General features: G+C 51.3%; 1 protein-coding gene across 2 annotated transcripts; it reads left to right on the top strand.

Annotated features, from left to right (window-relative positions):
* The first annotated feature begins 3,599 nt into the window (after window positions 1-3,599).
* Window positions 3,600-13,593, top strand: TFAP2C (transcription factor AP-2 gamma). Of its 2 annotated transcripts, none has more exons than XM_030913921.1 (7): window positions 3,600-3,912; window positions 5,536-6,021; window positions 6,136-6,187; window positions 7,654-7,870; window positions 8,442-8,560; window positions 10,911-11,055; window positions 12,145-13,593. In XM_030913921.1, the coding sequence occupies exons 1-7, from the start codon at window positions 3,865-3,867 to the stop codon at window positions 12,314-12,316; spliced, it is 1,239 nt and encodes a 412-aa protein (XP_030769781.1). In that variant the 5' UTR covers window positions 3,600-3,864; the 3' UTR covers window positions 12,317-13,593. The 2 variants fall into 2 exon arrangements, with proteins under 2 accessions (XP_030769781.1, XP_010363406.1); XM_010365104.2 differs by having other exon boundaries at window positions 12,031-13,593.
* The last annotated feature ends 1,277 nt before the right edge of the window (window positions 13,594-14,870 follow it).

Here is a 14,870-nt window from a genome sequence, read left to right as displayed (position 1 = left end):
CTAGGAAGGTGGCCTTCAACCCTAGGCACCTTTGCGGCTTTCAGGTAGTTGGGCGACTAAAAATTCACTTTTGCCTGCTGTGAAATGGGACAGGTGGTTGTCAGGTTAGAGACTGTGCCCACCAAGTCTCGTTTGGCGGGCCAGGACTGACGTGGACCCAGGCCCTCCTCGAAAGCTTGGGAACCTGTGGGCCCCTCAACTCCTCGCCTCACTTTGCCTATTTGAAAAAAGGAGTTGTTTGCGAGGAAGAGGTAAAGGCTCAAAAGGTTCTAAAGGAAGAGCACGCGGCCTGACGCGGAGCGCAAAGAAGCGAGCAGTGAACTGAGTCTAGTCGGACCGAGACCAGAGGCGTCTGTATGAGGCGGCCGCTTCGCGCCCTATTAAAGCAGTCTGTTCTTTACGATGATCATTTTTGCAATTATTTTGGAGTGGCTGTGACTTGATGTCTGTGGTGCCCCAGGGCGTGCCCTTACTGGACATAGATAGTTCAGGGTGCCCTTTGATGCCAGTGTCGGTCCGGTGGGTGCCAGTGCCGCGAAAGGAGCGTGGCGGGCGTGAATGCCCACTCCTCCTGAGTTTGCCGCAGGCCCCGGCCTTTCCACCCTGCTTGATCCTGACGGGTCTGCCACTTCCTGAGGTCCCTGCCGGCGCTCACGTTTTACCGAGGCGGGACAAACGCCCGGCGCGTGGCGCGGAGTCTGCGAAAGCGCTCGGGGGCCTCCATCTTCTGCTCGGGCGCCCCCTCCCTGGGGCGGGAAGAGGAGTCGCAGATCTGCCCGAATCTTGCTCTACCCGCCTGGCTGCCTTCTTCGGTCTGGGGTGGGGACAGGGGCGGCGGATGACTCAGGCCTGGGGTCGGGAGCCCTGTTTCCAAAGGCACCAGCTCGCGCCTCTTTGGAAGTGGCGCGCTGTTGGGGCGCTCCTGTTGTTGCAGAGGCCTGGTCTGTGGTTTCATAGGGGCGTGGGTCCAGGGCTTCCAGGGAGTATGTGAGTTTAGGCTCCCTAGGGGGCAGTAGAGGGGAACCCCCGACAACCTTCCACCCTCTTCTCCAGGCGGCTGCGAGGCCTCCGGGCTCCAGAAGGGTCCGCTTCCGCGGGCGCCAGCTGTCTAGAGCGCGGCCACGCAGTCCGCGTCTTCACGTGGGCAAGGGGCGGGGACGTTGGAGGGAGGCTGTCTTGGATGCTGGAGCCTTCGGTTCCCGCTGTCTGCTGAGCAGAAAAGTTGAAGTCAAGGAAGGGTTGAGGCTTCCTCACAAGGGCGCGCGCGTGCCTGGGTGCCGGCCCAGAAGCCGAGAGTGTGCGTATTGGGGAAGGGTCTCCCGTGCCAAGAAGACAGGATTTGTTCTAGCCGCCTTCCTTAAAGAGGGCTCGTAGGTTGCGCTCCAGTTCGAGCGCTTACCCATTGCAAAGGGGGCAGCGCCGGGGTCCAGGGAAGCTCCTTGGGAAAGAATGGCCTTTGCCAAGCGGTTCCGGATCCTCTGGGTCCTTTGGGCCCAGAGAACAGCGCTGCGCGAGCCCTCAGTGCCCATCGACTCCCTTCGCCTCCTGCGTAGGCGCTCCCAGGCGGGGAGGCATCTCCGTTCCTCCGGGCGGCTTTGGTTAGTGTTGCTGCGGGAAAGGAGAGCCAGGGCCTTGGCATGGGGGATGAGCACCTTGCCCATTCCGGGCCCCAGCGTGCCGGAGGTAAAGTTGCCAGCACAGACGAGACAACTTGTTCAAGCTGCACCGCAGGCCGGGTCAGGGAATAAAACCAAGGGCTAGAAGGCCCAGAATGTCGGGCCGCCCAGCGGCACCCGTCAGGCAGTTCAGGCGCCCGAAGGAGGCGCCGCACCCTTCCTCTGGCGAGTCTAGGACCCCATGTCCTGAACCTGGGCTCTGGAGTGCCTGCGGGCCTAGGTCTAATTTCTGCTTCTGACAGATGTCCCCCTCCCCCGCCGCTAATACCAGGAGCGCTGCTTCTGCAGTAACTTAGTTTACCCCCAGACGCCTGTTTTGGGACCGAAGTGTCAGGGTCCTGTGTGTCTTTTATGCACTGTTCTCCTTAGTGCAAAGCCCCGCAGACATGCTTGGCCTAAAAGTCTCAGTGGTTTCAACTTCCAGATTTTGTTCTCGCATCCGGTCGGAAAATCACTCGGAGTTGGCTGCTGTCTAAGGCCGGAGGAAAGTTTCCCTTGGACGACGCCCATTATTATTATTATTATTATTATTATTATTATTATTTTCTTTTAGGCCCACCTGGGTCTAAATAAATGCTGAAAGTCAAGCGAACCTGAGAAGGAACAGTGAGGCAGTGGATGCCACCATTCTGTGGATGGGAGAGTCAAGTCTACTCCAGGTGCGGGCACCGTCCTGATAGGCATTGATTATTGCAGAATTAAGTATTCAGTATCAAATAGAAATAGTCTTCTCCTCGAATCCCCTCAGAATGTTTAAATCCAGCCCAGGGAGCCAGTTGGGGCGTCCCAACAAATACGACCTCGAGAATTAGCGATGTTCCCCTTACAGTGAAAGTCAATTGCTGCGTAATAACTAAGCCAAAGAATTTCGTTAGTTTAAATTTTAAAAATTAATATTGCACTTTGCTTTCAAGTTTGGGGGGCAAGTACCGAAGGGGAGAGGGAAGCAGCGTTTGTGTGGAAGGAAGTTTCGTTTTCTGCCTCAACATGTGGGACCTGGGTGTCTACCTCTCCAGTCGAGGGCTCTCTGCACGCTCTCCCTACTTCTGCACCTCCTCACCCCTACCTTACTCGTAGCGCTCGGGTTTTATTCCTGCCCCGCGCTTCTTTCCCAGGGTGAGTAGAGGCTTCTGAGTGACCGGCCCGCCGGAGGCAGCTGCCGAGCCGGCCTTCCGCAGGGCAGGGCAGGGCAGGGCCGCTGGGCTGGTCCAGTGCGCGCGGGTCCCCCCCCCCCCCCCCCCCCCCGCCTCAGCCAGCCGCGGGAGATGCGCTTCGGGCGACAGCGGCGAGACGCCGCTCTCCGCAACTCTGGGCGGGTAGGACCGTCTGCTGCCTCTGCGGCCCTTGGGGCAGACTCCCCAGTAGTTCTTTCCTCTCTCCTCCCGTCCCGGGGCCAGGACCGCGCTGTGCCCACGGAGGGAACTGGGCGTCTCTGGTGGATTGGGGCTCCAGTTGCATGATCCCAGCTCAGACTTTAAGCCTCAGTGGGAAGTAGGTGGGATGGGATGTGTTTTTAGGAGATGAGGAGACCCCGGTTGCTGAGTCGCTCCCCGAATGCGCAGATTCTTAACTCCAGGTGACATCCGTCTTTTGGAGGACCGAGTGAAGGCCGTTTAGACGAAAGAGGGGTGGGTTTCAGTATTTGGATCCCTTCCTCCAGCCCTGCCAATCTCAGGTGTGCTTACGGTGGAGGTGACAGAAGGAAGGCGCGTCGGGGGACCCAGGCCTCGCAGGTCTTCGGCTGTCAACGAGGCACCGCCCACTGACTCCGCTCTTAGTCCCTCACAGCGTGGGGCTCGGCGCGGCGCCAGGCCCGGGTGCGGGGCGGAGCTAGACTGGGACTGGCTGGGGGCCGCCCCGCCCGGCGCCTGGGCCTCCGCGTCGGCCCCGGGGAGGAGTTATGATAATTTCCTTCTCATTAAGGCGCACGGGTCCCCCGGCTATCGCCGGGGCACACAGTTCGGGCGCGGCTTTCTCGGTCCACGGCAGCGGTCTTTACACCCGCGGCGGCAGCATCTACGCTCGCAGAGCCTCCGATGCGCGTTCAGTGACCCGTACAGGAAGGCCCGCGCGAGGCGGGGGCGGCGGCAGACGCCTGGTCACCGTGACCCCGATTTTGGATTTACCGCTTGGGGGTTGGGGGGAGCCTGGATTTAACTGGCGATTGTTTTGGGGGACGCCGGACGCCATGTTGTGGAAAATAACCGATAATGTCAAGTACGAAGAGGACTGCGAGGTGAGCTGGGGCTCCGGGGTGCAGCCCCGCCCCGCCGAGGACAGTCCGGGAGGCAGGGGCCACTGGAACGAGGTCGGGGACGAGGGCACAGGAGCCCTGGCCTCTCGGTGGGACGGGATTCACTTCTCTGGACACCCCTTAGTCCATTTCTGCAGGGTCCCTTTCCTGTATAGGGCCTTTTCCTAAATGGCCTGCCCTCGGGAACGAGGCCTAGAAAGAGAATGGCAAATCCCACCCACACAGCTTACCGGGCTCTTTCCTAAGCGGCAAACAGCCCTGCTTCCCGTTTTCTCGGAAAAGTGTCCCGTCTGCAACCCTCAGACGTGGCTTTTACGCACGAAGTCTCCTTCCCAAGGGGTCAGAGGAGGCTACTTGCCAGCGACACCTTGGCGGACACTCCTCCAAGGCCGGCTTGTCACCTGCCCCGCTACCTCCTCCGGGAAGCACGAAAACAACCGAAGTTTGGCTTTCAAAAGAAGTGGGGGCTGGGGAGTGTGTGTGGGGGGTGCCCGAGGCCAGATGGGGCCGTAAGCGCTCGCGAGTGCTCCAGCCTGTCGGACAGGTTGAGCTAGAGTTTCGGAGAGTGGGAGGGAGGGAGGCGGCGAGCGGGAAGAGGAAGAAGACTCAGGCAGCGCTAGGCGAGCTGCGGCGCGCTGGGAGCGCGGAGCTCGGGCCACGGACTCGCGGGAGCTCATTGCGCCTCCGGGGCCTGGAGGGGCTGCCCCTGCCCGCAAGCCCAGGCGCTTCCGCCAGGAGGCGACAACGCCATGTTCCTCCAGGTTCCCGGCGCCCCGAGATCCCTGGGCAGATGGGGTCCCGCATCCTTCTGAAACTAAGTGGGGCCGCCCAGGGGCGAGGGAAAGTGCGCGGACAAGGCTGCCCAGTTTCCGGGGTCCTTAATGCCTCCTCTGCGCCCCGATGTGCGAGAACACTGCCCTTGGCCGTGCAGGGCACCCCCACTTACTACTCCCCTCGGCTGGGCCCGGCCAGCGTGGAGGGCCGCCCTGTGCGCGCGCTCCCTCTTCACTCCCTGGGGCGGGGCAGGGTGGGGCAGGGTGGCGGGCCCTGCTTTGCTAGCGCCGCCGGCCCGGAGGTCTTTGTCCCGAGGGCGTGGAAGGGAGGGTCCCGGGGGCGGGGGAGGTGCGCATGTCCCGCGCCGCGCGCTCTGTCCGCGCCTGCCGCGCTGCCACCTCTAGCAGTCCCTGCGCCATGGGCGGGCTCCACGAGATCGCTCTGCACCGGGCGTCCAGCTCCTTCGCCCCAGGCTCCGGCTTTTTCGCCCCGGGCTCCGGCCCTGTCCTTTTCTGGCCCAAGACCCAGGGTTCGGACTTGGCGCCTCCGAGCGCCTCGGGCTTCGGAGCAGCGCCCAGACCTTCGCCGCCGGGCTTTGAGAACTCGTTCCCCCAGGTCTTTCACCAGACTCTCCTCCCTCCGCGCACTCTTTGCTTACAACGAAATCCTCGGGGCACATTGCCCCCGGGTACCTTCCGACCCTGGGCAAGCCCCGCGGGGTCTGGTGGGGTTGGTTCCCTGGGGCCCTCCGCGCAGCCCGGCGACGCCGGCCAGTTCGCACTAGCGGGGTTTCGCACTAGCGGGGTCTCTCTTTTTTTTTTTCTCCTCCAGGATCGCCACGACGGGAGCAGCAATGGGAATCCGCGAGTCCCCCACCTCTCCTCCGCCGGGCAGCACCTCTACAGCCCCGCGCCACCCCTCTCCCACACTGGAGTCGCCGAATATCAGCCGCCACCCTACTTTCCCCCTCCCTACCAGCAGCTGGCCTACTCCCAATCTGCCGACCCCTACTCGCATCTGGGTGAAGCGTATGCCGCTGCCATCAACCCCCTGCACCAGCCGGCGCCCACAGGCAGCCAGCAGCAGGCCTGGCCCGGCCGCCAGAGCCAGGAGGGAGCGGGGCTGCCCTCGCACCACGGGCGCCCGGCCGGCCTGCTGCCCCACCTCTCCGGGCTGGAGGCGGGTGCGGTGAGCGCCCGCAGGGATGCCTACCGCCGCTCCGACCTGCTGCTGCCCCACGCACACGCCCTGGATGCCGCGGGCCTGGCGGAGAACCTGGGACTCCACGACATGGCTCACCAGATGGACGAGGTGCAGGTGAGCGGCGCCGCGGCTCCTGCCCGGACCTGTTCGCCCTAAGGCCTTCTGCCCCCACCCTGCACCCCTCTAGGTTCCCCCGAACTTAAGGGAATTTTGTCCTCTCTCCCCCAGAATGTCGACGACCAGCACCTGCTGCTGCACGATCAGACAGTCATTCGCAAAGGTAACTAGCAAGGTGGCAGCGTGTTCCTCTGATCACACATCTGGGCTCGTGAAGTTGACTGGCAAGGTTGGGGGTATTAACACGGGACATTTGTGGTAGAAGGGACTGAAGGGGATTCGTGGAAGCTAGATTTTAGGAGTGAGAGGAGGGGATTTCCCTCCGACCTTCTAGGCGCTGTCTCTTAATCTCCGGATTTGTTACTGCCTAGTTTTTTTTCTTGGAAAAAGTGTTACTCCAGTGGGTGTTTGACAATGTGAGAGAAAGTCTTCCAGAGCGAGTGAACACTGATTTAATTTGAAAAACAACAACAAAAAAGTCACAGTCACACCTTCGTTGAGTGGTTGGTTCTGTAACAAATTTTAATTGTTGAATAAGTTGTGATTTTATTTTTGATTTCAAACACGTGTATGTAAAACCTCCTTAAATCTGACTTGCAAGAAAAGTTTTTAAGCAATTTGGCCTACCAAATGAATACCTCTAAAAGGAACAGAGCTTGGAATGATCTGTCAGAGGGAGGGTTTTGCAGGATGGGGGAGGAGGGGATTTGGAAAACTGGATTACTTGGTGAGTGAGTGGTTTATGAAATTAAGTTACTTAACTGACAGGATTACCATTTTGACTATTTTGGGAAATAGCGTAGGCCTAAATTGAAGGTAGCCACAGTCTGTTACTCGAACTGCTTAAATAGATTGAAGATGGAGGAAAAATTGATTTTGAAGAAAAACTCAGAAAAGACTAAAAATTTTCAGTAAACTTAGAACGTATTAGTTTGGATGATTAAATTTACTGTGATCAATTGCACTGAAAAATTTTGGCAAAGAATCTTACTGTGTCCTATGAGTTTGGTTGTTCTTGGGTGGGGAAAAAACTCACCGTTTATTTAGTATTGAAGCAGTCTTCTGAAAACAAATGTTCTAATTAAATAGTTTTCAGCAGCTGCTAGGAAAAAAAAAAAGAAAGAAAGAAACCCTCCAAGCTTGGGATCTTCACTAATTAACTTCCCAAGGTGTTAACTTGTGAATTTCAGATTAGATTTGTCTCTGCAGTAGGGGGCTTTTTAAAAAAGTCAGCCATGGCCAGGTGCAGTGGCTGATGCCTGTAATTTTGGGGAGGCCAAGGCGGGCAGATCCCTTGAGGTCAGGAGTTTGAGACCAGCCTAGCTAAAATGATGAAACCCCATCTCTACTAAAAATACAAAAAATTAGCTGGATGTAGTGGTGGGCGCCCGCTGGAGAATCACTTGAGCCCGCGGGCTGAGGCTGCAGTGAGCAGACATCAGACCACTGCACTCCAGCCTGGGCCACAGAGTGAGGCTCTGTGTAAAAAAAAGTCGGCCTGCAGTTGATCGTGGAGTGTGCAGCGATGCTTGTCTGAAGATCACTTTCCGCTTTGCTTAGTGCTTTTGAAAAGGTCTCTTTTGCTCAGAGAGAGCTCTTGTGACTGCCAGCTCTGACCTTCATTCACAGGTCCCATTTCCATGACCAAGAACCCTCTGAGCCTCCCGTGTCAGAAGGAGCTGGTTGGGGCCGTAATGAACCCCAGCGAGGTCTTCTGCTCAGTCCCTGGAAGACTGTCCCTCCTCAGCTCTACGTCTAAATACAAAGTGACAGTGGCTGAAGTACAGAGGCGACTGTCCCCACCTGAATGCTTAAATGCCTCATTACTGGGAGGTGTTCTCAGAAGGTACTTGGGGAACAATTCTGGGCATGGTGGTTGGGTAGTTGAAGGTGAGTGTATCAGAGGCCCAGGAGGTATTTTTAACGTTTATGTGACTTTATGCCTAACACTGAATTCTAATCAGGTTAGAGTTTTTAGTACATTTCTTGTCTTTTAGAAAGTGCCAAATGTGGGAGGAAGTGCTAAAACAGCGCTCACAAATTCTCATTTGGTTAGAATTTGATCCCATGTATGAAGTGATAGCATCTGTATTGAGGGGAGGTGGGGAGCACCCTGGGTTTGTTCCCCAGGGAGTTTTTGTGGGGCTGTTGGAAACTACATCTGCTCCCGTACAATTGGAAATACTCTGTGCTGCAAAGTTTGATGCTAGGAAAGATCGATTTTGTATCTTACAGGACTAATTAAAAGAGGACCCTGCTATCGCTTTTCATTATGGCGCACATGATGTAGATAGTCTTTGACGGATTTCAGCTTTGACAGCAGCACTTTAGGAGTTTAGAATTTTTAAAGTGTGTGTGTGGTTTTTTTTTTTTTTTTTTTTTTTTTTGCGAGTAACCAGTCAATTTTTTTTTCTTAGAGCCAAGTCGAAAAATGGAGGCCGGTCCTTGCGGGAGAAGTTGGACAAGATTGGGCTGAATCTTCCTGCTGGGAGACGGAAAGCTGCTCACGTGACTCTCCTGACATCCTTAGTAGAAGGTCAGTGGGGTTTTGTTTTTGGTTTGTGATGTTTTTAATTTGTGCCCATGTCTTTAATACTTCTTGCAGAAAAACTAGAAAACAACTCTTAAAACTTGGTTGCAAGTACAGATGAAAGCAACTGGAATTGTCCTCTAAGTTTATTGCAATGAATCACAGTTAATTTTATCGAATAAGTTAACATTTAAGTATCTGGCTGCTCAGGTAGGCGCTTCTGTATTCCCCAGAGAATCAATGTTGGAAAGAAACTGGTTTTCCTAACCTAAGAAACCACACTCTAGGGGTGTCAGCATTTCCTTTTAATGAACCAGTTTTTTTTGAAAGATAACAGCTGATCATTTGGTACACCTTGAATAGAAGCTGGTTACTTACTGGTAAGCAGAAGTACTGCTTCTGGTTTTTGTAGCTGTGGGTTATTTTGTAGCTGAGGATTGTGGTCAGTGAAGAGAACCTCTTGTACACAATACGACTGGGCCCGATTCACAATTCTTTTCTTTCCTCCCATCCAAAGAAACTAATCGAACCCCTGGCCCATGCACAAGTTCTTCTCGCCAGTGCTAAGATAGTAGGACATAGCATTTCAGTTTCTTGAATGGGGGGCCCTTTTACCCCAACCTGGACAGTAGCCAAGAATGCAACACAACCTTTAAAAGAAGCTGAAGGGAAAGTAAAATAATTTTTTAAAAACAAAACAAAGCACGTTGTTACTGCTCCCAGGAAGAGTTGGACGCTGAGAGAGGCTTAGGGCTCTCTCTATGGGCAGGGGAAGCCAAGGAGAAACGGGCTCCCCGTGGCAGTACCCTCTTTTGAAGACTTACTTTCTTTCCTTGCTCTGATGGCGTAACTGTGGTGCTCAAAGAGACTTGGCAGAGTCCCTGCTCTACCTTTTACGAGTGCCTTTGGAGGTCAGGGCAAGGAGAAAGGAGCTGCCTGTCTGAGAACAGCTGTCCTGCCTGTAGAATCGGCGGTTCTGCTGGGGTTTCTTGCGAGCCAGGCAGGGTGATTGAATAAGAAAGTGTGTTCCAGAACAATGGCTCTCCAAGGCTGCTTCAGTCAACCCAGGGGGCCCCTCCACCATCTGGGTTTTTGAAAAACTCACCAGTCCTGCACCCTGGAGCCAGGGAAGGTACCTCTTGGGTGGGAGATCACTCCCTTGGTTGTCTCCCTCAGTTCTTCCACTGACTCAGACAGGGAAAAGGGTGCTCCAAGTTGGTTTTTAGGAAACACACCCCTCCCATCCTTTTTAAAAGAAACACTCTAGAGATCTGCCCCTTCAGTAAGAAGGCGCTGTTAAAAAAAAAACAAAAAAAAAAACCAGTAAGGTGTCAGACGTTGCCGTTTTGTAGAGAAGTGACTAGTTTGCTTTTGTCAAACATGTTTATAGCCCTTAAATTTTTCTACTTCCCCAAAATGATACTACTTAATATAAAGAGAAAACATGGGTATGTTTGATTATCTGTTGAGCAGAGGAGTGGTAAACATTTTTCAAGTTTACTCATATCAGTATCCATGGGGCTCTGGTTCCAGATCCCATACCAAAACCTGAAGATGTTCAAAATGTTACATTTGTTGTATAACCTACGCACATCCTTCCTTATAGTTTAAATCATCTCTACATCAATTACTTATATATACCTAATGCTATGTAAATGCTATGTAAATAGTTGTTACATTGTATTGCTCAGGGAATAATGGCAGAAGTCTGTGTTTAGTACAGACACAACCGTACATTATTTCCCCCCTGAATATTTTCAATCTGAAGTTGGATGAATATAGATTCGGAACCCATGGATACAGAGGGCTGACTTGACTGTGCAGTTAAAAGTGTCAAAGTCTTTTCTGCTCACATTGTGGGATCTCCACTCTCTATTCCTGGGATGAAGGACCTACTGAGAATCCCTAGAAAGTTCTACCTCCAGCTGAGTTGTCTGCCCTGTATATGATTTCATTCTTGCATGCAACATGTGACTGGTAGACAGTGAATACTAGAAAGAGAGAAAATGGGGGCCTGGTGCGGTGGCTCATGTCTGTAATCCCTGGCATGAGCCATCGGGTTGAGACCAGGAGTTCAAGACCAGCCTGGCCAATGTGGCAAAACTCTGTATCTACTAAAAATACAAAAAGTAGCTGGGTATGATGGTGCATGCCTGTAATCCCAGCTATTTTGAGGGGCCTGAGGCACGAGAATTGCTTGAGTCCCGGAGGTGGAGGTTGCAGTGAGCTGAGATTGGGCCACTGCACTCCAGCCTGGGCAACAGAGCGAGACTCCATCTCAAAAAAAAAAAAAGGAAAAGGGCAGTTTGGTGTCAGTGACCACAGCCACCTTAAAACCTGTCACTGATTATTCTAGGTGAAGCTGTTCATTTGGCTAGGGACTTCGCCTACGTCTGTGAAGCTGAATTTCCTAGTAAACCAGTGGCAGAATATTTAACCAGACCACATCTCGGAGGACGAAATGAGATGGCAGCTAGGAAGAACATGCTATTGGCAGCCCAGTAAGTATCTGAACTTGAATTTGATGATGACTCAATGCTCCAGACCTTGAGGTTGAGAAGATTCCCCCTCCACAGTCCCGATGGTTCAACAAAGAAATATTCTTGAAATAAAATAGGGCGGAGCAAAAGAAAATGGCAAGGAAGCTTCTTTTACAAAGTCAAATACATTAACTTTTTGTCTGATTTAGAAGAGTGCATGACTCAGCCATGAGTACTTTTGAGCTGCTTAGTTATTCAGCTCAAAATAGTTGAGCTGCCCTTTCATTATTGTGTTTGCATACTTACAAAAATGTGTTGAAAACCCGATTTGTTTTGTCACAACCAGTAAAGAGAGATTGTGTGCCTTCTACCTCCTGATAGCAAGACTTTTGTCTTTCAAATGTAAAGATCAGGGTGGGTTTGTAGGAGATGTGGGCAAATTAACTGTCTCAAAAACGACTTAATGCAGCTGTGGATTTTCTCATAGAAACCAACAGTAAGTTGATTTTAAAATCATGGTAAATGAAGCAGAACTAGTCAAGCCAGGAAATGGGGTAAAAGAGAGCGCAGTGAACCAGGCTGTGTCAGCAGTGAGAGTTTCAGGGGGATGCTTCATTCTGCGGGTTCCTCAGGGAATTTGTTTATTGGAACCAACTTGTACCAAGGTAAACTGTCCCTTAAGCTCTGGGTTGGAATCCAGGCCCCACTACTTTTACCAGTCCTGGTGACTTTGGCAGTTAACTGGGGTTAAGTTAATCCTGTTATCTTTTCTAATTGCATGAGGATTAAACAAGATAGTGCTTTAAAACAGCTTAACTCAGCCTGGCACAGAATAGGTGCTAAGCGCAGCAGTTGGCTATTAGTATTAAATTCTCCTTCCTTGGTTGAGGAGGTTCTGCTTGCCTCCCAGGCGTCATCCTCAGGGTAGTTGGTTCTATGCTCTTGACCTTTAAGGAGCTAGATGGAACTCACGGAGTCAACTGACTGTCTTCACAGGCAACTGTGTAAAGAATTCACAGAACTTCTCAGCCAAGACCGGACACCCCACGGGACAAGCAGGCCCGCCCCAGTCTTGGAGACGAACATACAGAACTGCTTGTCTCATTTCAGCCTGATTACCCACGGTTTTGGCAGCCAGGCCATCTGTGCCGCAGTGTCTGCCCTGCAGAACTACATCAAAGAAGCCCTGATTGTCATAGACAAATCCTACATGAACCCCGGAGACCAGAGTCCAGCTGATTCTAACAAAACCCTGGAGAAAATGGAGAAGCACAGGAAATAAAATTGGGACGAAGAAAGGTTCGGAGAGTCGGGAAGGAACAGGACTGCAAAAATCCTTCTCCACCGCACAGACTGGGAACCCCTCTTGGCCTGGGGGAAGAGTTTCTTACCTACCTTACTCTTTAAGGGGTCTTCACTGGTTCTGGATCGCAGCTATCACCCGCTCCTGGATTCCTTAGTTGTTTCTCTAGCAGCTGAGCTGTCTCCTAACTTTGGACCTATTATCAGAAGGTGACAAGTACTGGCTCTTTATTCATTAAGCTTTTATTATTATTTCTTTTGAACCCCATTCTTTCCTCCTCTGAAAGTGGTGCTACGAGTTTTAGAATCTTTTAAATACATTCCCTGGGCTAACAGACCCACACACTTAGCCATTGAAATGTCAGATTGATGTGTTCTAGATCAACAGATGAACAATTCCTTTTTTTTTTTCAGTGTTAAGGTAATGGCTGGTTTTTGTGTCCGCTAAATATTTACCTTGAAAAAAAGAAAAGTGTGTATCTAGCTTCTTCGGAGATCAAGTCCTCTGGTAGGAAGCAAAGGTTCTATCTGCTTAGCAACTAGTTAATAGGTGGTACTTGACACACTCTAAACCCCATGTTCAAAGGGGGCCTTCTGGTTTTAGGGAACTTGTAGAAAACGAAGCCTGCTGATGATTTTTTTCCTCCCTTCTTTTTTTTAACTTTGAAAGTTAACTCTTCAAATGGAAGACTCTTTGAAATGACATGTTCCTTTAAGGTACTGAAGCTTTATTTGCATATTTATTTCAGATGTTTCGAGTAAACTTGAAAAGGGTAGGCATGAAGCAATTTGTTGCTGCTTGTCACCCCCAAGTCCCCGTGGAGGTTCTGTATTTTAAGAAACAGTGCGTTGAGTGTACAGATTTTATTTATGCATAATTTAATGGGGTCTGTAAATACTGGTGCACTTCTTACAACTTTTTTGAGACATGGGATCCAATTTTAATATTAACTTTTAATGGTGATGGGGTAATCTATAACACATCGTAAGGTTTTATTCATATATATACAGGGTATTAAGAATTAAGAGGATGCTGGGCTCTGTTCTTGGCTTGGAAGATTCTATTTAATTGAAGCTGTCTGTTCAGAAAGCAATAACTTTGTCTCGTTTCTGTTGGGCTGAACCTTAAGGTGAGTGTGCAGTACAGTGTGTGTGGGTGAAATGGAGATTTGGAATTGAACTCTCTGCCTGTAAATGTTCCCCAAATAATTGTTGTGTGTATGATAAGTGTATAATAAAAGTATTCTTGTTAGAATCGGAAAGTCTGGCTATAGGTTTTTTTTTATTTTTATTTTTTCAGTCTTTCGGGTGAATGGAATTAGGGCAGAGCTGATTTATGGCTTGACTGTGGCTTAGTTAGTACCCTGAGCAGGCAAGTTTTGTGTGCTGTTGGGGAGGAACCTGAAGTTTCATTTTCTCTCTCTAGTGAGACTGTTCAGCTATGCCAGGTCTTACGCTCTCATCAATGTCTCTCAACTGCAGGTGGATAGAATCATCTTCCCCACCCCGGAAGTGTTGGGAAATGTCTGAGGGACAGTTTATTGACTCTAAGAGGGGCCAGTGTTTTGGAAACAATGTCTCATGGAAGGTTACTCTATTGAGAACAGGTACACTGACATACCATACTCAGTATACTGTACGCTGGTCAAGAATGGAAGTGAAATGATTATGGGTGTTCTTTGGGTAGGTGTTGCTTTTTTTTTTTTTTTTTTTTTTTTTTTTTTTAAGATGAAGTCTAGCTCTTCTCCCCCAGGCTAGAGTGCAATGGCACGTTCTCGGCTCACTGCAACTTCCGCCTCCCCGGTTCAAGCGATTCTTCTGCCTCAGCCTCCCGAGTAGCTGGGATTACAGGTGCATACCACCATGGCCGGCTAATTTTTGTATTTTAAATAGAGACGGTTTCACCATGTTGGCCAGGGTGATCTCGAACTCCTGACCTCAGGTGATCCGCTCCCCTTGGCCTCCCAAAGTGCTGAGATTACAGGTGTGAGCCACCATGCCCGGCTAGGCAGGTGTTGCTTAGGAGGACTTGGCATTCAGTCGAATGCAGGCAGCGGAAGTGTACCATGTCAGTGTTTTCCATTCATCTAAGTTCTCTTTGGAAATGAGATCGTGCTCATCCACCCAGGACATCCTCTTCATTTTATCTGCCTGCAGGGTAAACCAGAGATTGGGTCTTTGTGCTACTCTGGGAGCAGAGGAGTCTGGCAGGGGTAATGTACTTGCTGGGTTTTTGTGATGCACACTGCGGGTACTTGATCTCGAGTTGAAGCGGCCTGGCATCTCCTCCAGGAAGTGATGTGTTTAGAGTTTGCCATGTGTGACCTGGCTTCAAAGGGAACTGGGAGCCATAGGATTTTTCCCATTGGATAAGGCCATTGCTTCAATGCCAGTTTTATAATCCTTAATTCATAATTCTCTACCAAATGCCCAGCGATTCCTGACTTTGTTGGCATTGGATGTTTTTAAGTAACTTAAACTCTGCCAACCCAATACTTTGCTCTTGGCACCTTGTCCTTGGCCACCAAACATTC

This window comes from Rhinopithecus roxellana, chromosome 13 (genome assembly GCF_007565055.1).
Source record: "Rhinopithecus roxellana isolate Shanxi Qingling chromosome 13, ASM756505v1, whole genome shotgun sequence".
In the NCBI taxonomy this organism is placed as follows: Eukaryota; Metazoa; Chordata; class Mammalia; order Primates; family Cercopithecidae; genus Rhinopithecus; species Rhinopithecus roxellana.
The sequence above is the reverse complement of the archived record's forward strand: the minus strand, read 5'-3'. Positions and strand labels throughout refer to the sequence as shown.